This window comes from Lipotes vexillifer, unplaced genomic scaffold (genome assembly GCF_000442215.2).
Source record: "Lipotes vexillifer unplaced genomic scaffold, Lipotes_vexillifer_v1.1 scaffold779, whole genome shotgun sequence".
In the NCBI taxonomy this organism is placed as follows: Eukaryota; Metazoa; Chordata; class Mammalia; order Artiodactyla; family Lipotidae; genus Lipotes; species Lipotes vexillifer.
In genome coordinates, this window is record NW_006788448.1 from 1,168,568 (window position 1) to 1,190,651 (window position 22,084).

General features: G+C 38.1%; 2 protein-coding genes across 3 annotated transcripts in view; one reads left to right on the plus strand and one right to left on the minus strand.

The window, feature by feature from the left end:
* POLK (DNA polymerase kappa) overlaps nt 1-11,583 on the minus strand; it is a 72,423-nt gene extending 60,840 nt beyond the window's left edge. Inside the window, exon 1 of the mRNA XM_007461606.1 lies at nt 11,497-11,583. The gene's annotated coding sequence lies outside the window, so the exon portion shown is untranslated. The remainder of the gene's footprint in view (nt 1-11,496) is intronic.
* CERT1 (ceramide transporter 1) overlaps nt 11,280-22,084 on the plus strand; it is a 129,390-nt gene continuing 118,585 nt past the window's right edge. The window contains exons 1-3 of one of the 2 annotated variants that reach the window (XM_007461604.1): nt 11,280-11,658; nt 11,909-12,317; nt 17,151-17,285. In XM_007461604.1, the coding sequence (XP_007461666.1) occupies nt 11,573-11,658; nt 11,909-12,317; nt 17,151-17,285 (630 nt within the window). In that variant the 5' untranslated portion in view covers nt 11,280-11,572. Of the gene's footprint in view, nt 11,659-11,784; nt 12,318-17,150; nt 17,286-22,084 lie in introns of those variants that run through there. The other variant, XM_007461605.1, reaches the window with a different exon arrangement.

A 22,084-nucleotide genomic window follows, 5' to 3' on the forward strand; every position in this document is an offset into this window, starting at 1 on the left:
CTGCTGGGCCTGCATGTCTGGAGCCTGTGCTCCGCAATGGGAGGGGCCACAACAGTGAGAGGCCCACGTACCCCAAAAAAAAAAAAAAAAAAACCAAAAAAAAAAAAAAAAAAAAAAAAAAACCCGCAAAACGCAAGAAAAAAAAAAAAAAAAAAAAGTACATAGTATAAGCCTCTGAAGTTTAAAAGTCCAGGCTAGACTATTTACTAGCTAGGACCTTGGACAACTTATTTAACTTCTTTGAACTTTAGTTTCTTTACATGTAAAATAAGGATACTGTCTATCTTGCAGGATTTTTGTGAAAAAATGAATACTAAATGTAATAAATCTAAAACAATGTCTGACATTGAGTAGGTCCTTAACAAATGATACTTCTTCCTTAAAAAAACTATGATAGAATTTGGTTCTTCAGTTTCTCATGAATTTTAACAGTGCTTAGTGATTTTTCTCCTGGGCTTGTTAATTGCAATTCCTACAACTTCCCTTCAATCATCAACCAACTAAACTTATTCCATTAATCCATATATACTGAACACTCACTATATGACAGGTAATTTTAAAGCTTTACTTGCTCTTTAATAATAATGTAACTGTTAAAAACATATCAATAGTTTTATTACTTATTTTTGTCTATATTTTGAAACAGTCTAGCATTATTGTCTACATTCTTAGACATACATTTCTGTATGCTAGAAAATAATGAATCTATGAAAGATGTCGTATATATCTCATTTTTACAGCACCTTAATCAGGATCAACATATAGCAAGTTCTTCAATAAATACTTTAAATGAAGATGAAGATAACTGTATATTAATAAACTATATCACCATAACAGCATGCATATTCCATAATAATATTTTTCAGCTTACTTGACTAAGAAGAAGAGGATCTGGAATTACAGTAAAAGTGAAACAATGAAAGGGGTGGGGAGAAAAACAGAAAGCAAACACATTTACAAAATAACTATCATGAGGATTCTACCAATACTTAACAACACAATGCTCTATATAGCATGGCTTTAACATAGTAACAAAATAATTTTTCAGTGTAATTTCTCAATGTAATGAAAAGAGGTTAAAAGTTAGAGACTCAAAAGCTTGGGGAGAAAAACAGAAAGAAAATGTATACATGCAGAGAGTGGACACTAATATCCCTGTTCATCTATTACATATGTATACTATGTACTTTTTAGACTAAAGTATTTTTTACTGTTATAGTGAAACCTATTAAATGACAACTACCCCTGACAAGTTTTTAACCCACAAAACCAAATAGATATAAATAAAAGATAATGGAATACAATTTCAATATTATTCAACAGTAAGAAAGAATAATTCTGCTTAGAACATGCCTGACTTGGCTCTCCTCTGAACAACATGAAACTGGACAAAAGGGTAGCCTACATGCTCTTCGAAATTCTGTTTCTGAAATCAGTCTTAATGCTGAATGTTAGAACTGTCCATGAGATGTGACTTATTCCTAAGTAGCTGTATGCAGTGTATTAAGGTATCAATGAGAACCTCTCCCTCCCCCCTCAAATAAAGTTGTCCTTGGAGAGTTAAATGGTAAAAATCAACACACAAGGGAGTCTAAGATATATATGCAAACTCACCTTAAGGATCAGAGTAACAGGTAAGTCCTAGCAGTATGAGCATAATATAATAATAATAATTGATGTCAATAAAACAAAGTCTTTCAATCCAAATGAAGTGTGGGTAGTTAGAAACAGAACAAAGAAAAAGAAAGTAAGCAAGGTAAATACTGGCAATGCCTAGTTAAATATCCATCATCACAACAAGGATAACCTAACTTAGTGCTACTAATCATTTAGAATCATAATTGAGGAAAAAAATATGAGACTGGGATATAGTAAAAGGACACCAAGCCTATATTTGAAACCAAGATATGAGGAGCACTCACAGGGCTGGGGAAAATGGTGAGAATTTTAGGGGCTCTTGAGATAGTGAGGTGGGAAAAAGGACGGAAGTAAGAATTAAGAATGGGCATAACATAATTTTCACTATTCCTATAAGTCAATTACAACAGGATGGAAAGCATGTTATGAAGGTTCTATTAAAGCTTTTGCTTCTTCTACCTTCTCACTATTTCTCACCTACTCCCTCCTCTGCTTTTCCCATCACTACTGCCAATGACTGCTACAGTAGAGGAAGAACAGAAAAGGAAGAAAAATAGTAACAGACAATAGTAATGCACAACACATATAAACAATAGTAATGCAGGGGAAGGGGAGGAATGAGGAAAAAAAAAATAGTACCAGCATATATAGGAAGGAGAGAAATTCTGCAGCTGTCTGGCTGTGGGGACCATTCATACATAAAGAATGCACATAAATTGGTCAGATTAACTACAAGGTTCCTTTTACTCAACTAGATTTTATGATTGGCTGTTGGTATTTTTCTCAGCAACCGGAAAATTTGTTCAACTATTTAAAAAACTTGACAGATCCTTTAATTAAGTTAATTCATAGACTGGTACACTTGGGTTACTTACACTGGATATGAATATACCTGTAAAGATCTAAGTCTAAGAGAAAATCACTAATTTGGGAGATAGGCAGGCCAGATGTTGACTATTGACAGGTAAAATACAATTATTTTTTTGCACCAACTCAAAAGTTTAAGATACATAGGGGAGCAATGCCCTCAATATTCCTACATTCACTTTTCAGGTTTGTATACGACCTCCTTATTTGAATACACTCACAAAGATATCACAAAAGAATTCTGTATAATGTCATAAAAGATGAATACATGCAAGTTTCTTGTAGCCCCTAATATTTCTGAAACTGGTGCTTACATCATCAGAAATGGACATAAACGCATTCACATTTTACATAAATGAATATCCACTTTGATATACTTATGTAAATATCATTTTACAAATGCATATAACACCACAACAATTGGGATATACATAGTAATAAAAAGACTGGTTATACTAATGCCGTTTATTAACTTAGCATTTATTTAATACACAACCAAAGCCATACGGTTTTTAAGGATGAAACCCTAGGATTCACCCAGGGACTATCTGCTTGCTCACTCTGAACTCAGGGAGAATCACCATAGTGGCAGAAACTACACGATTCTTTAATAGGCCTGACAGGAACACTAAGCCTAACAGGCTAATGTGATTGATTAATAGTCAAAACAGGAAAAGGAAAATAAAAAGCATTCAAAAGGACAAGTAGTATAGGCTAAACTGGAAAAAGGCTTGCAGAGGAGCTCTTAAATCTTTTAAACTTCTTAACTTCATTTAGGGGACATGCTGAATGTCACACACAGAGTTATAAGCCATAAAAAGATCTACCAATTTATAATATTTCGAATGTGACAAGACTCATTAAACAGTTTACATGATAACTTGGTGGAAAGAGATCAGCAAACGAGGACAATCCTTTTTTCTTTAAAATTCCAAATAACCATTGTTTTCACTAAAAAGACCTGGAGCAGGTGGCCTACAGAGATCCAGTAGAAGTAGGATTAGATAACACGATTAGAGAACAGGATTTATCACTGTCAGGTGGTAGGAGTAAAAGTTACCTGCTTTTAACTTACAAAATACTAGTTCAACTCCTATAGTTACATGTATACCTTTCTTATCTTGTTTCCTGTTCTAGTCACTATTTTAAAACTACCCACAGGGCTTCCCTGGTGGCACAGTGGTTAAGAATCCACCTGCCAATGCAGGGGACACGCGTTAGATCCCTGGTCCGGGAAGATCCCACATGCTGCGGAGCAACTAAGCCCGTGTGCCACAGCTACTGAGCCTGCGCTCTAGATCCCGCGAGCCACAACCACTGAAGCCCATGCACCTAGAGCGCATGCTCCGCAACAAGAGAAGCCACCGCAATGAGAAGCCTGTGCACCGCAACGAAGAGTAGCCCCTGCTTGACGCAACTAGAGAAAGCCCACGTGCAGCAACAAACACCCAACGCAGCCAAAAATAAATAAAATAAATAAATTTATAACAACAACAACAAAAACTACCCACAGTAGTCAGCATAATATCCTGCATATTAGATGCTTGTTGAATTAAATTATTAACTGAAAGATAAGGTAAAATACATTAATTATATTGACTGCCTTCTATGTGCTGAGCGCTACTCTGGGGACTAAAATTAGAAAAAAAGTGGATAAAAAATTTTAAACTCATGTTTTAGTGGAACAAAATAATATATGCAGTCTAATACTGCACATATTAACCATTTATCATGTGCTAATATGTGCTTATGCCTTTGAAAAGAATTAATATCTGTGTGGTGCTTGACAATGAGATTTTCACATATGTTAAATAATTCTTTCTCCTCAGAATGCCCCTTTTCTTACCACTACAGTTAGAATATAATGCAAATTATATATACTAGATATGCCTATTGTTTCCAGTTGGCCTCCCACTCCCAACAAACCACAGAAGAAGTAGACTTACATTCCACACTTTTGGGAAGAGCTGAGTAGAGCACTGGCTGGCCAACTACCTATTTCTTTTAAGAATCCGAACTAAGAGACATTGAGAGAGCCCTGAAACTGACAGGTAGTTAAAACAAGTTGGACAACATGCAAGATGAGATTTGAAGAGACAAATAAACTGAGATTGAGAACACAAGAACACAGAGATGAAAGATATCATGAAGCCCCAGAGATGAATAGAAAAACACCAAATCCTCATTCTCCAAGTATTGAAATACGTGTACTGAAGCCCAGCTGAGGATTCAGAGATCTCTACGATAACATTTTCTTATTTGAGCTACCCCACACATATTTCTGATTCCTTCAGTCAAAGAGCCTTGATAAGATCAATAATAGTGTAATATCCAACTGGTCAACCAAAATAAATACCCATAAAAGTATTCCAATGTGGTTCATTCTGAAATTGTAACCTCCTACCATTATCTCCTTCCAATAGTTTGCTCAAATGCTATCCTACCACCATCCTTTGTCTTCAAGTATTGGGGCAGGGCGGGGTGGTGGGAGGGCGGGGAGGAAGGACTCAGACACACTACTGGGCAGCGTAAACTAATGCAAACTTTTTCGAGGACAATTTGATAGTCTCCCACTGTAAAATATTCTCTGTTTGAGCAGCTCACTATTGGGAATTTAACCCCCAAAAAGAGCTAGACAAGTGCACAAAAATAAAGTTAAACTAGTGTTTCTTTATAGCGTTTTTGTAATAGCAAAACATGAAAAATGTTGATTGCCCATCAAAAAAGGAATTCTATGCAGTCATTAAAACAAACGCTACGAAATAGATGTTCACAATATACTGTTAAATTAAAAATGCAATTTGCACAATGGTAGTGTCCCCCCCATCACACACACAGATCTTCCTTGACTTACGATGGGGTTATGTCCCAATAAACCCATCGTAAGCTGAAAATACCTTTAGGTAGGAAAAGTATTTAATACATCTACTGAACATCATAGCTTAGCCTAGCCCACCTTAAATGTACTCAGAACACTTACAATAGCCTATAGTTGGGCAAAATTATCCAATAGAAACCCTATTTTATAATAAAATGTTAAATAGCTCATGTAATTTACTGAGTACTGTACTGAAAGTGAAAAGCAGAACAGGTGTATGGGTACAGAATGGTTGTTAAGCCCTCATGATCATGTGGCTTGCTTCCACTGCCCATCATCACAAGAGAGCATCATGTCACATGTTGCTAGTCTGAGAAAAGATCAAATTTCAAAATTCAAAGTATGGTTTCTACTGAACGTGTGTTGCTTTTGCACCATCATAAAGTCGAAAAATCCTAAACTGAATCATTTTAAGTAGGGGACTGTCTGTATATGTTTATATTCTAAAAATTACAAATAGTGCTCTTGGGGGTGGGGGGAAGAAGGGAGAATGCTTAAAAAAACCAAGTACAGTCCTCCCTCAGTTTCCACAAGGGATTGGTTACAGGACTCCCTGCGGATACCAAAATCCATGAATACTCAGGACCTCTATGTAAAATAGTGCAGTATTTGCCTATAACTTATGCATAGCCTCCTGTATACTTTAAATCATCTCTAGGCTACTTATAACACCTAATACAATGTAAATGCTGTGTAAATAGTTGCTGGTGGGCAGGAAATTCAACTTTTGCTTTTTGGAGCTTTCTAGACTTTTTTTTTTTTCTGGATATTTTTGACCTAAGATTGGTTGAATCCGAGTATGCAGAACCCATAGATAGGGAAGGCTGACTGTACCATATTTCACTGCTTCAAGAACACACATTTTTTTCATTTAAAAAATCGGGATGCTTCATATAATCCTTGTCAGTGAGACAGCAGTTGTGACATAACTGTCATTACGTATGTATCAAAATGTGAAGGATAGGGGTCAGCAGCTTGGGGAAAATAACTCTGAAGACAATGATGGGCCTTTTTAAGAAATCCTGTAATCATCAATTCTCTTGATGGTAAAGAGGAAAATGTATGGAAAAACAGGGACATTAACAACTCTAAGTTGAAAATTAATTTAGAACACTGTGTGTAAAGAGATTAATCTTTAATTTATATCATTTATAATTACCATTTCTTCTCACAAAAGTGATACATATACACATGCACAAACATACTCACATGATATATTTTTTTCATACAAAATGGTACAAAGAGAAAAATTCAAGTGGTCCATAATTTCACCACCCAGATTATTATTCAAGACATTAAAATAGGGCAAAAAAATCAGTTGTTTTATTCATATGCTGTATTTTGTTCACTTGTACTTCAGTTTTTTTTTTTTTTTTTTTTTACGGTATGTAGGCCCCTCACTGTTGTGGCCTCTCCTCTTGTGGAGCACAGGCTCCCAACGCGCAGGCTCAGCGGCCATGGCTCACGGGCCCAGCCACTCTGGCATGTGTGATCCTCCTGGACTGGGGCACGAACCTGCGTCCCCTGCATCGGCAGGCGGACTCTCCACCACTGCGCCACCAGGGAAGCACTTTAGTTTTTAGACTGTTGCTATTCATAGATCATTACCTCTATTTCATAGATTAGTATCTTTAAATTTTCAAAATCAAGTTTCTTATGTAAATCCCCAGTTTTTAACTAGTTATGTTTCAGTTGGGAACAGTATTATAAAGATTACCAAAAACAGTTAAATTCCCAGGTTAGCTAAAAAGGACTATTTAACTCCAAATGCATCTTTACCATAATAAATACTGTGAGAATACAGAACCTATAAGCTCTGTTATGGACTAAATTGTGTTCCCCTCAAATTCATATTTTGAGGACCTAACTCCCAATGTGACTGTATATGGAGACAGGGACTACAAGGAGATATTTAAGGTTAAGTGAGGCCATAATGGTAGGGCCCTAATCCAATAGAGCTGGTGTTCTTATTAGAAGAGGAAGAGGGACCACAGCCACCCAGACTGTGGTATTTTGTTACGGCAGGCTAAGATACTAAAGAAGGCTTTTTATAGCATCATTTAAAAACATTAGACAATGTCTTCAATTTCAACTTGGGACATCCTCTCCTACTACAGTTCTAGCATCAAGAAGACATATTCCCGGGAATTCCCTGGTGGTCCAGTGGTTAGGACTCCACACTTTCACTGCTAAGGACCCAGATTCCATCTCTGGTCAGGGAACTAGGATCCGACAATCCGTGCATCGCAGCCGGGGTGGGAGTGGGGGGAGGCGCGACTGGATATTCCTGTTCATCAGTAAAACTGCAAGATTCTCACTTCCAGCACCTCTGGGTTTTTGGCTTCTGTGTCATTGCAGTCAGAGAGTGAGGTAGGGATGAAGGCTTTGGGATTGGTGTTTTGTGGAGAAAAAAGGTGGGAGAATGAGGTGAAGTGGAAGATGGGGAGAAAGAAGAGGAACTGAAGAACTCTAGTGGGATGAGAATGAACGCTGCAATCAGGATAGTTGGGCTCAAACCGCAACTACGCTCTTTACTGCTGTATGACCTTTAGAAAGTTACTTAACTTCTCTGGGTTCAGTTTCTTCATGTGAAATATTAGAAATAGAAATAATAGAAATAGGATAGCAATAATAAATTCTTCATTGGGGTTAAATAAAACAGCATAGATGTAAGCAGTGGGTAAATGAAATGCGCAAAATCATTAGCTGAATTAAGAGCATAGTTGCTCTGATATACTCATCTACAGGATATGTTATTTATTTTCACAATTCTTCTCACTTTTAGAGGTATTCTGAAGCAAAGAAAAGAATATGATCTTTAAAATCAGATCTGTGTTCAAATCCTAAGTCCAACACTTAGTACCTATTTGACACTGGATAAGTTATTTAGCAGCACTGAGCTTCAGTTTCATTATCCTTAAAATGAGGCCAACAATGCTCACCTTATGTGGTTTATAGGGAATAAGTTAGATCAGATATGTAAAGTGCCTGACGGAGGCTAAGAGTTAATACTGTAAAGATGTCATTTTCGTCGTAAAATAAGTGCATTCTTAATCCAAATTCCAACAGAGTGTTTCATGTAATTTGACAAGGTGTTCTAAAATTCATCTGGAAGAGAAGATATACAAAAATATCCAAATGAAAAAGAACATCAGGAGAGTTTTGGTATTATATACGAAAATAGTATAAAGTTAAATAATTAAAACAGTATGGTATTAGCACAGGTATAGACAAGTAGATCAATGAAAAAGAATGGAGTCCAGAAACAGACCTAGATATATGTAGATTTTGTGTATCATATAAATATAAGCATAAGAATAGGCTATTAAATAAAATGTTGGGCCAAGTGGCTGTCCTTAAAAAACAATTCCTACCTTATTCCATACGCAAAAATAAATCCCAGGTGGATTCGAGTTTTAAGAGTTAAAAAAAAAAACTACTAAAAGAGAAAATATGGAATATTTACAGGAAGGTTGGGGAAGGTTCTAAGTTAGCGAGAAAACTGAGAAGCTGTCACTCTCACCATAAAGAGAAAGCTCATGTATTTTACTACTGTATTGCAATTTCTTCCCATTAGCAAAAATGAAGTGAATCCCAACCTCTAATGTGGTATTCTGAACAATATACAAAAATCCTTCTGTACTTAAAAACATTTTTAAATAGTCTTGTAAGTATAGAGAGACAATGTGGCAATAGCTTTTATTTATTTATTTAGGCCACGCCATGGGGCATGCAGGATCTTAGTTCCCCACCACCCCAGGGATCGAAACCATGCCCCCTTCAGTGCAAGCACGGAGCCTTAACCGCTGGACTGCCAGGGAAGTCCCACAAAAACATTTTTAAAAAGACAATTTCTCTCATATTAATTTTAAATACAATGAAACAATTTCCTACTGATTAAGTGGGTACTGTAGTCATATTAGTGTTGGTGGTTACAACCACACAACTTAGAAATGCATAAGGGGTTTCCCTGGTGGTCCAGTGGTTAAGAATCCACCTTCCAATGCAAGGGACGTGGGTTCGATCCCTGGTCAGGGAACTAAGATCCCACATGCCACAGGGCAACTAATCCCTTGTACCACAACTACTGAGCCCGTGCGCCACAATGAAGAGCCTGTGTGGCACAACTAAGACCCGATGCAGCCAAAAAATTAAATAAATAAAAAAATATTTTTTTTAAAAAAAGAAATGCATAAAATACAATAGAAAGTTCCATTTAAAAATAAATATAGGGACTTCCCTGGTGGCTCAGCGGTTAAGAATCCACCTGCCAGTGCAGTGGACACGGGTTCAATCCCTGGTCCGGGAAGATCCCACATGCCGCGGAGCAACTAACCCTGTGCCCCACAACTACTGAAGCCCGCATGCTCGAGGGCCCGTGTGCCGCAATTACTGAGCCTGCATGCTGCAACTACTGAAGCCTGCATGCCTAGAGCCCATGTTCTGCAACAAGAGAAGCCACCACAATAAGCCCGCGCACCATAACGAAGAGTAGCCCCCGCTCACCAAGGGGAGAAAGCCTGCTCACAGAAACGAAGACCCAATGCAGCCAAAACAATTTTTAAAATAAAACAAAAATAAATATATACTATGCTTCCATGATTCTAAATTGCATTATGAAGTGCAGTTCTCAACAATTCACAATCATTTCCTTGAGATTAATGACATTTTAAAACCTAGAGCTCAAAAGAATCAGAAAAAGGACGTCAACTATATTAGGTAATCGGAAGGCAAAGCAAAATTTAATTGCTACAATATTTGATATTCCAAAGGTATAATTTACTAATTCAATAAAGAGGAAAAATGTGCTAAGTGGGTTTTTTCTTTTTTTGAATGACAAAATTTGGATTATGTTTTAATTAACATGTTGACAAAGTATTTTCAAAAGCTTTATCTCAAGGTTTTATTCATCTGAATGGCTTTCAACTATGCATTGTCACTTGATTTCACAATGGAAAAATGATTTGTAACTGATTTACAACAGATCCAGCATTTTTAAGTGTAAATCTAGGAAAATGAAAGATTCATAGGTACTTCTCAGAGACACTTTCCATCGTTCCATTTTTTTCCTGAAGATCCCAGTTCAGTTGACCTCTTTGGCTACCAGAGGTATTTCTGGCCACTGTGCCTTTTCCCCTAGACTCAAAATTTCACTTCTATTCTCCTGTCATCTGCAGTAAGCAGGTATTCTTTCCAAGGTTTAATAACCTTTGGCAATTATTAGGAAATTGACGAGATGGAGAAGTAGCAAACAGGATGAAAGAACTGAAGCTACAAAGTTATAGCTCTCCCCATAAAAGTTATCCTTATAATGTATACAAAGAGACTAAACAAGATTTGTTAGATCTTCTATTGGTCCTTCTACTAATTCAATTCTAGTCTTAAAGCAAAGCCAGCCTCCTATTGCCTAATCCCTTATTACTTAATAAGATCACTGCACTTTGGTTTTTGTTATACATGACAGTTTCTATTCCAACTCCTCCTATGTTTCAGAGGAAGGCAGGTCAGTAGAGATTGTTGTTAACTTGGGTGTCAGGAAAACACTCATTTACAACTAAGAGAAAACTCCAGGCCCTCATCTCACATTCTTATTTTACTTTATAACAACTCTTCAACGTCATTTATTCTCTGACATCTTTAAAATTACTTTCCACATAAAAACTCTGTAAATCCAACAACGAAAAGCTCTTGCTCTAGTGAGAAGGGACTAAATGCTTCCTTCTAAACAGGGAAACGTCGTGTGAAGTCTAACTTCTAAAGAGCGAGATGGAAGACCTTCGAAATTCGCAGAGGTGGTTTGACGGAAAGAAACGCCCTTGTTATTCGAGAGGTCGCAAACCCCTGGCCCCCGGTTGAAGCGGAAGCGCCCGGTACACTTCTGTCCGGGCAAGCGGCAAGATGCTCCCGGGCTTTCGGGAAGCCGCCATGGAGGGCAAGCCCGGGCATCCTCAGCAGAGTTATCTCACGTCCGGGCCCCCAAGCCCGGCATAAGTTCGTCATAAACACACTAGGCTGAGATAGAAGCGCGGCCGAGGGGGCGGGTCACGCAACTGTCAAACGAAGCCCACCCTCCCCTTGCTCGTCCCCAAGGCGGCAAAACTTACCAACGCGACTCTCTCCAGTTGCCTCAGGACCACGACTACAACTCCCAGGAGGCTGCGCGGCGTACGGAGCAGCGTCCTTCCCAGAATGCAGCACAGTGGCGTCCCCGTCCCTCCTTCTCCTTTCTCCGTTCCTCCTACTTTTCTACCCGGCGTCACCCGGGAGGGCAGGAGGTAGGCTGCGGGAGGGCAGTCCGAGCCTCGGCGTGTTGCGTCAGACGTTGGGAGGAGGACGGGGCGGGGAGCTGGGGGGAGAATGGGAGGACGAAGGGGAGGGGAGAGGGGAGGGGAGGGGAGGGTAAATAGTGGGCCAGGCAGGAAGATGGCGGCGGTAGCGGAGGTGTGAGTGGACCTGGGTCTCTGCAGCTAGATTTTCTTTTCCCTTCTTCCTCCCCTTTTCGTTTACCCCGAGGTTGGCATCGAGGGGGCTGAGTTCGGGTGGCAGCGCCGGGCAGAGCGCAAGGGTCACGGCGACGGCGACGACGGCGGCGGCGGCTGACGGCTGGAAGGGCAGGCTTCCTTCGCCACTCGTCCTCCTTCCCCGGTCCGCTCGGTGTCAGGCGCGGCGGCGGCGGCGGCGCGGCGGGCGCACTTCGTCTCTCCTCCAGCTTCCTTCTGCTCCCGAGCGGGCACTCCTTCCTTCGCCATCCTCGGACGCTTCACCCCGGGGACTGGGCGCCTCCGCCGGCGCAGCTCAGGGAGCGGGGGCCGGTCTCCTGCTCGGCTGTCGCGCCTCCATGTCGGATAACCAGAGCTGGAACTCGTCGGGCTCGGAGGAGGATCCGGAGACGGAGTCCGGGCCGCCTGTGGAGCGCTGCGGGGTCCTCAGCAAGGTGAGCAACCCGCGGGGCCGAGGACCCCTTGCCCAGACTCACCTGCGGCGAGGCGAGCCGCTGAGGGCATGGGGTGGGGCTGGGCGCGAGGCACAGACTCTGCCGGGGCGGGGGCTGCGGAATGTGCCGGGGTGTGGGCCCGAGTACTGCGGCACAAGTGCCCGGGCCAGGGGTGGGTGGGGGTGGGGGCAGAAGGGGACTGTCTTCCTCGCCTGCTCTGGGGCTCGACGGCCTGGGACCGGGAAAGACCTGTCCCAACCCCGGATCCTGTTTGGGAGCGGGATGCGCACCGTGACTTGGGACCCAGAGCGGCAGCTGTCCGGGTATAGCAATTTGCGTTGGGCAACAGCGGTACCCGAAGGACTGGGCATGGGAACCGTGCACCTCAGACCTCTCAAACGAGATTAGTCCGGAGATGCCAAGCAGAATAGGGTCGAGGGGTTTCTGCAGACCCTGCTTTTGAGACAGAAGCCGGAGCAACTCGGCTTGGTGCTGAAATCTGAGGTGATAAACTATGCCAGGCTAGATGTAGTGAAAGATCTCAATGAGAGGAGGAGTTTTGTACTTTTCCCCGTACTCTTTACCCCAGTTCAGAGAAGAGCTATTGAATAGTCAGGTGATAGGTACAAGAAATATTCACAGTAACTTGAAACCTGTCAGAATGGAGACCTTTAGTCCAGGAAGAAGAGCATTATTTAATAGTAAAATATTCTTAGTGGGCCAAAGTAAGGAAAAAACATCTTACTTTTACTAAATTTTTTAAAAGCACTTTTCCAAAATGTTTGCAAAGCAGATAGTCATTTGTAGAGTTTGAAAGCTAATTAATTGAAATGGATGAAGCCCTTTTTAAGAGAGAAGGTGGGTGATCTCTTATTTTGGTAGTACATAGTTTGGGGTTTGTTGGGGTTTTTTTCTTTTTTCTTTCTTTCTTTTTTTTTTTTTTTTTTTAACGTTTTTGCTATGAGAAGATCCACATTGTCTTTTTTACTTCCTTCTCTCTTCCTGTTAAACTTTTAGAAATGGCTGGAGCTAGCAGTTAACTTGGAGAGGGGGAGCAAGGTCCAGTCTCTCAACAGGCTGGTCATAAGATCCTAGATCATGTGCAGCCACTGGCTATTAAGAAATCACCCTGCTTCCAATATACATACTTTGGCTAAGCATTGGGACGTTGTTTGTGGAATTGTTTCATACTAGCTTTTATATTGTCTTTAGAAGGCTGAGAAAGGACCTAAGAAAGGCATAAGTATGTCAGAACTAAGGCTTGTGAGTGTTAACTTTAATTTGCATACAGAAAAATTATGGTGTGTGTTGATACTGTGATCATTATTGGAATTTCAGTGAAAAGTTTTCAGTAAAGTGAAGCTCTCTAGGGTTTCTTTGGATTAAATGTATTGTGTAATTTAAGAATCTATGTTGAACATGTGCAATAAGTATACATTTCTCTTTGGAACTGTTATGAAATGGGCTCTTTGCTTCTCAGTGATGCAGGTAATTTCACCACTTTTTTCTCATTAAATGAGAAGCAGACTTCCAAATTAGTATTGTGGAGTGTTAGGTATTTTACAAAACAAGCCGTACTTTTGAACTATTGATCATCACTTTTTGGGGGATAGGAGGTTCGTAGTGATTGGTGGAGTCACCAGTGCTCTGAGTATATACTGTATATGAGTATCTGAGTATCACTTACTTAGAGCAGTGTAGTAAGTGTATACTTTATGACAAAAAAATGGAAGACTATCTTCTTGATATCTAAGTGTATAGAAATGTAGTATTTGACCACTTCTTTGGTTCGTAAATAACTTCATTGTTGCTGCATACATAGAATCAACTTAGTTTTGGTGTTCTTGTTAACAGCTATGAAGGAAATTTCCCTGAAATTTAACAATTTATGGTTACATATGTTTTCTTGGAAGCTTTTTAATCAATAATATTTTTTATTGAATGAATGCTTTTAAATTTAAAGTACATATATATTTTCAGCCTTTGTATTCACCTGGTAATTTTAAACAAAATTAGAACTCAGCCTCTGTTCTTTTCCTTCTGCTTAGTAATGTAGTTAAGTCCAAATACTAATTTGTTTTGTCCCCCACTCCTCCCCCCGCCAAATGGAGTGAGTTTGGAATGGTGGTGGTGGAGTAAACTTGTACACCAGCCCAAAGGTTTTTTTTTATATAAATATATTTTCTACAGACTTGCTTCTTAGGCACATAAGTTCCAAAAATACTGGATAGACAATAATTCTAGGTGGTTATAACAAATATCAAGATAGATTGTGAATGGGGAAAGATTGATGCCTTAGTAGGACTTGAGAGCAACTAAGCCTTGGTCAGTCTCATCCAGTTCCTTCTGAATTCTCTCCATCCTTTTTATCTTATCTTTACCTTAACGTCTTCCCCACATACCTGTTTGCTGAAATTCTGTCCATGTGTAGAGTCCATCTCAACTATTCTTTTCATAAAGACTTTTCTTATTTCACCAACCATCCCAGAGCTCCTTCTCTTGAATTCCTATAGCATTTTATTAGTAACTTGCTTCTGACTCTTATTCTAAATGTATTTTTTTTCCTCTTGCATTTATGCTTGCTGGACTATTGGAGACAGGACTGTTTGCTTCTCCTGCAGTGTCTGCATATTGCCTTGTTTCTGTTAAATGGGGAAGAGCCAGGGAATGTTATGAGGGTAGAGAAAAGGCAAAAATCTTCCTTCTAGCTGTGAATAGGAGTTAACATTTTCTGCGTAAATCCTGAAGCTTATGTAATTATTGGGTCCTCTGTAAGAAAATAATATGAAAATATGGACACATGATTTCTAGGGCCCCTTCTGTCACTTTGGAAGGTGTCTGTTCTTGTGAGCTTCCCTGAAGGTTTCTAAGCTTCATTAGCTATGCATAGCTCTGCCTCCAACTGAAAAAGTACTGTGTGCTCGTCAGTGTTCTAAGTCTATTCTTGCTTAATGTTAAACAACTTTAAGAGGTAGAGTTTGAGAAACAAACAAACAAACAGGTAAGTAACTTGGCCACAATCACAGTTAGTAGCTTTCTGACGGGCAGTAATTGGAAGCGAGGTAGGATTAAGGTATGCCAGTCTAAATGATTTGTATTACAGGCAATTGGGAGTTGTTCATGTAAGTTTTGGAGCTGGAGGCTCAATGAGGTTAATATGTAAGATAAGTAAGCAAAATATGCCTAATAAATAAGATTATGTAAGTTATAAAATAAAAAAGAAGATATCAGAGGTAAGGTTATTAAGCCTTCTCAGGAATCCAGGAACCCGATAATTTGATTGGATTACTTGAAGATAAAGGAGTCAGATTTAAGGGTTTAATAGGAAGGAAAGATTGATAATGGGCTATAAAGATTAAGAAGAAACAGTCAGGTATTGAGTATCTCCTAGGAATATAGTAGGTGTATTCATGATTTTATTCACCCATTCAAGTGACGGAGGAAAGAAACTGAAGTTCACAAAAGTTAAATTGTCAGAACTTTTCACACAGTTGGTAAAAGTAGTTGAGTCTCTCTGATGTTGTATCCACTGCTCTGTCCATACGGTACAGGAACGCTGAGCCAGGTTTGAGTCTGAATGGCTCTGGCAGTAGCAGTATAGCCAAGGAAGTAGGAACAGAGGGGGATGTGCATCCTATGGGTGGAGGTAAATTTAGTTTTGTATGTAACCATCATTATTTCAAGTCTTTCAAGTCGCTGTCTTAAGTGGTAGTAAATCGCAGGGAGTTCAAATGAGGAAATAGTGATTAGAGAGCCCTCAGGAAAGAATGAGTTAACTTGGCAGCATGGATAAGCTCTCAGGGAGGGCCTGTAATGATGGAGTTTAGAAGATATAAGAGCTGAACCATCTCAAACCTGTGGAATTAGGAAATAGTAAAAAAAAGATTCCTCTGAGCCAATGCAGTATATTTTTAACAATCCATTTAGAGTTAGTTTTTGGCAGATAGTTTTTGAGTTAGCAGATAGTTTTTGGAATTGTCTGTGCTTAAAACCCCGGAGCATAAAAACATGCAATATCAACAATTCCCATAGAGGTTACATTTCTGCCTTTGCACGTTTGTTGATTGTGATCTTCACTGTGCAGCAGCGAAACTTTAGCAACACAGAAACCATTTGTAGGTACTGGAAACAGATAATCCAAGTATGTTTTTGAAAACCAGTTTTATGTTTGTATTTTACTCTTGAATTTGAAAAATAGATCTTCGAGAAACTTAGAAAATGAATTAACTATTCTATAATATTGAGTTCTGTGGAAGTAAAAATAAAGTTGATGTAGACTTACTAAAGATTAATAATCTATTTTTACTTTAATGTAGTTGTAAACATCATACATTTTCATGTAGGAATAACTTACAACAAAAATAGAGTTTGGGCCATGATTGACTTCTACTTCTGTTGATTTAGAAGGCTTCATGCAGTACTTGGTGTAGGAGAATGACAGACTGTATAGCCAAACTTACTTTTCTATTGAATATGTCAATTATGACAGGGACCAAAACAATTTAAGAGTTTTGAAGGTGGTGAGGAGGGGAGGATGAAAGCACACAAAGAGTAAAGCAGAATTTTTAACTGAAATGTGCTTCAGTTTTATTCCTCAAATATTAGAAGAAAATGTTATATTTTATTATCTATTTTATTTATAATTTTGTAGAAATTACTGAAAATTATATACAATCTGGAAATTTTTAACTTTTCACTTTTTTTTTTTTTTTTTACTGTTTATAATTAAGTTAGGACTTCTCACATTTTGGTTCTAAACTTAGATTGACTGCTGTTTCAGAAAGTTTGCATTTCTAAAATACTGACTTAAGTTTTTGTCTTCTTCTCCTCCAGTGGACAAACTACATTCATGGGTGGCAGGACCGTTGGGTAGTTTTGAAAAATAATACTCTGAGTTACTACAAATCTGAAGATGAGACAGAATATGGCTGTAGAGGATCCATCTGTCTTAGCAAGGCTGTCATCACGGTAAGCTCCTGTTCTCCTTCATTCAACAAATATTTATTGAGCATAAGTTATACACCAGGAACCTATTCTAGGGGCTTGGGATATGTCTATGAACAAAACAGATTAAGATCCTTGCTCTTGTGGAGCGTGCAGTCTAATATTTTTTTCCATAAAATTATTTTAGAGTGTATTACTACATACTGTTATTTTATATAGACATGTAGCATTTATCTCGTTGGTTACAGCAAGCCATTAAACAAGGGCTTCAGAAAAAAAGATGTTAGATGGCTTCATATCTGATAGATGGGGACAGTTACTTGGTGAGTTATTGAAAAAGTTAAAGCAGGAAATTCACTTGCCAACTTTTTGATGTAGAGCTAACAGTATGTCTTTGAATATGGAGTTGACAGAAGTTGTTCTTGTGTAAAGTATTATATCCATAATGCCTGATTTGCAATTTCCAGTTTTCATTCTCTAAAGTGGAATAAAAACTTAAAGATACTTTTGGAAAACCCTAAATATAGGTTCCTCTTTTTGACTTTTAATGTTTTTCCCTAATATTTTACAGATGTCTCACCTTTATTTAATTTAATACCTTTTAAACGAATGACTAACCTTTGTTGAGTCATTCTACTTAGCTTGCATTCAATGTAGTTTACATAGAAACAGCTCTTGTATTCCATAGATTTACATGATGTTTAAGTTATATAAGAACTACAGCAAGTAAACTGGCATAAACAGGTTTAGGAACAACCAACTGACTTGTTAAACATGTAACTCAACTAGTGGGCCGGAAGTGCCTGAATATACTAAAAATAGCATACTAGTTGAGAGTGGTCAGCATGTCGAGGCATATTTAATAAAGGGCAAAAAAAAAGGTATTGTCTAAGGCAGGTCAGTTAAATGGAGGTCAGTTAAGGAAGCTATTGTAGTTAAAATCTAAAAATGGGTGTGCTAAAACAATCATAGATTTTACTGATACATTCAAAGAGAATTCATGTTACGTTAGAGTTTATACTGTTTATAAAGATAAATGATGTACTTTGGATATGTGTTGATATGTAAATATGACTTACATGTGTTTATGTTACACATTTAAGTAAAACCATGTAGTATTTTTCCATCACTTTTCATACATTCTGCTCCTCTTATATATTCAGAGTTGGAAAATAAAAGCTTAGTTGGATATTGAGTTGGAAAAACTTATAGAAGGGTTGTTTGGAAATGTTCAGAATGAAACTACTACTCTCCATTCTTATGGACAATTTTAGAGAAGTAGTTTGAACATAAAGGCTCACTATTTGGACTGGTATGTGGTACATTATAATGTACTTTTGAAATTGTACCTATTGATAGTTAATATTTTGGGATTTTATTTCTCTTGAGATAGATCACTATTCATGCTAGAGGAAAGAATCATGGATAGTAATGTACTTTACAATTTTGAAATGTCTTTCCTTGGTTCTTCCCCTTCTTCCTTCTTTTGCATATTGTTGGATGCTTGTTAGTTACAGTGCTTGTTTGACTCTTTGAAAATAGTTTATATCTTTATTCTTTCCTAACTAGTAGTATTCCTAGAGTACCATGCTAGTTTAAATTTAGTTATACTGTCTTGAATTATGGACTGTGGTAATAGTGCATGGCTTATTTGGGGAAAAGAAAAACTTTTAATAAATATTCACATTGCATCTGCTCAGGAAAAAACAATGTTAGTTCTTCGTAGATTTTTTGTTGTTGTTATTTTGGTATTTTTGTTATCTGTATTTGCTTATAGAACATTTCATTGTGGTTCATAATCAAAGAAATGAGTAGGAAAGCAAGACAATTTGAAAACATTGAAGGGACCTAGTGGAAGTACTCACTGGGCTAAGTGGTAGTAGAGAAGGTAAAAAAAAAAAAAAATGAATGAAGCAGCAGAATCTGAGTGGTAGTTAGTCTTCGCTATAGTTAACCAGGTGGTATGGAGAAACACAAGTATTTATATTCCTGAACTTCTTCAACTCTGTTCCTATTCTGTTGGTTCGTAAGTTCACTGTTACATATTTCAAGGAAATTACAAAATATAACTGAATTCAGTGAACTTCTCAGAATGAAGTTTATAAATAGAGTATGTATTTGAGTTAAATTTTTAAAATGTAATACTAACCTCTGTTAAATAGGTATCTTTTGCTTTTCTTAAATATGGGCTATTATATGTATCAATTCATCTCTGAAGGCAAAGAATAAATATGGTTGAATTTGTGCACGTGACATCCTTATGAAATTGATAGTATTCATATATGAGGAAATCTGGACTTGAAGAGTTGTGACTTTACTGTAACCATTCATTAACATATTTATTATTTGTTGGTGGACCTAATGTTTGAGCCCACCTTTTCTGATAGAACCTAATTCACCGTTAAATTCACTATTATTTTAGCTTAACAATTAAGTCATTCCTTATTCAAATCATGTTCTTTAGTAATGTGATAATAAATTGAGTGAAATACTTTTAAGGAACAAAGTATTTCCTGGGAGAATTTGTTACCTGGAAATAATTCTTAACGTGAAGGGATTGGGAGTAAGTTAATGAGAGGAAAAATAGTACTCTGTCACTTTTTGGGAAATCACCTATTTGTATGTTTAATAAATGTTTGTAGAAAGTTGAATTTCTCAATTATTATAGTTTAATAGTTATTTGCTTAAGACCCAGTCCCTGCTACAAAACTTGACATGTAGTAGATGTTCAATATATGTTAGTTGATCAATCAAAGCAATGTTTATGGCGTATTTAAACTGTTATTTACTTTTTAAGTTCTGTTTTTTTTTTTTTTTGTGGTACGCGGGCCTCTCACTGTAGTGGCCTCTCCTGTTGCGGAGCACAGGCTCCGGACGCGCAGGCTCAGCGGCCATGGCTCCCGGGCCCAGCTGCTCCGCAGCATGTGGGATCTTCCCAGACTGGGGCACGAACCCGTGTCCCCTGCATTGGCAGGCGGACTCTCAACCACTGCGCCACCAGGGAAGCCCCTTAAGTTCTGTTTTTAAATAAAGTATGCTTGGTAAAAAAATATAATCCATGGCATGAAGAGGTTTAAAAAGTAAATGCTTTTCTTTACTCTTAGTCCTGCACTCAAGACATAACGAAAGTCAAATTTTTGATCTGTCCTTCCAGATACTATGTATGCCTATATAAGCATTTATTTGTTTATACCCTTCATTTTCATTTACACAGATAGCACCATACTAAATCTATCGTTCTGCACCTTGTTTTCTTTTAATATGTCTTGGACATTTACTACATTTTGTTGAATATTGTGGATGTACCATGTCTTATTTATTTGCCCCTTCCCTGTTCTTGGAAATTTAGATCATGTTTAAATTTGTTTTACTACAAACACTCTTGAAACAAGCATATGTAGTATTTAAAAAAATTTTTTATAGTTACTGTCAAATGCCCTTTCAAAAGTACCACTTTTCATTCCTACAGATAGTGCATGAGTGTCCCTATTTCCCCATACCCTCAAATATATATATTTTTAATTTGGTTGCACTGGGTCTTAGTTGCGGCAGGTGGGCTCCTTAGTTGTGGCTCCAGGGCTTCTTAGTTGCTGCACACGGGCTTCTTAGTTGCTGCATGCGAACTCTTAGTTGCAGCATGCATGTGGGATCTAGTTCCCTGACCAGGGATCAAACCCAGGCCCACTGCATTGGGAGTGTGGAATCTTATACACTGTGCCACCTGAGAAGTCCCTTCATACTCTCAAGTATTGAGGAAGTCAGGTTTTGGCAAATGTTAAAATATTTGGCAAACTGCTAGATAAAAATGGTGTCTCATTATTTTAAGTTGCACTTTTTTTATTCAAGAGGGTAACTTCATATGTTTATAATTCATTTTTTCCTCTTCTCATCGCTTGTTCATCTCTTTCTTAGTTATTGATTTGTAGCTCTTTATATCTTGATATTTGGCAGTTTGTCATATTTAATGCAAATGTTTCCCCCCAGGTTGTCATTGTCTATTTTTTCTTTCCTTATTTTATATTCTTTTTAAGCCTTAACAGAAATTAAAAATTTTTATGTGCTCTTATTGACCTTTTCCTTTATGGCTTCTGTATTTAGTTATGTTTAACTAAAACATCACTCAAAGACTATAACTCTATATAAATGTAGTTGCATTTTCATCTACAATTTTACATTTGAATTTGATTCCTGTGGGAGTTATTTTAGTATAAGAAGTGATATGGGGGCTTCCCTGGTGGCGCAGTGGTTGAGAGTCCGTCTGCCGATACAGAGATCACCGGTTCGTGTCCCGGTCCAGGAAGATCCCATGTGCCGCGGAGCAGCTGGGCCCGGGAGCCATGGCCGCTGAGCCTGCGCGTCCAGAGCCTGTGCTCCGCAACGGGAGAGGCCACAACAGTGAGAGGCCCGCGTACCACAAAAAAAAAAAAAAAAAAAGAAGCTATATGGGAATTTAGCTTTTTAATTTTTTCCCAAATGGCTAACCATGTAGTCTAATACCATTAATTGAAAAATTCACCTTGTCCTCACTGGTTTGAAATGTTACCTTTATTGTATATTACATTACCATGTGTATTTGAGGTTGTTTCTGGACTCTCTCCTCTTCAGTTGGTTTGTCTATTCCTTTTTGTACCATATATAAAATTATATTGCTAATACTTCATTAATCAGTTCTTTAAACTGCTAATGATCCTTTTGTGAAAATAAAAGAAGTGGTTTGTAGCTACTGAGATTAGAAGACATTTCAGGAATTAGGTAGGTAGAGATTTTTGGTAAAATGGAAATAGTAATGTCTTTAGAATTGGTTTGCCTAAGCTCTATCTATA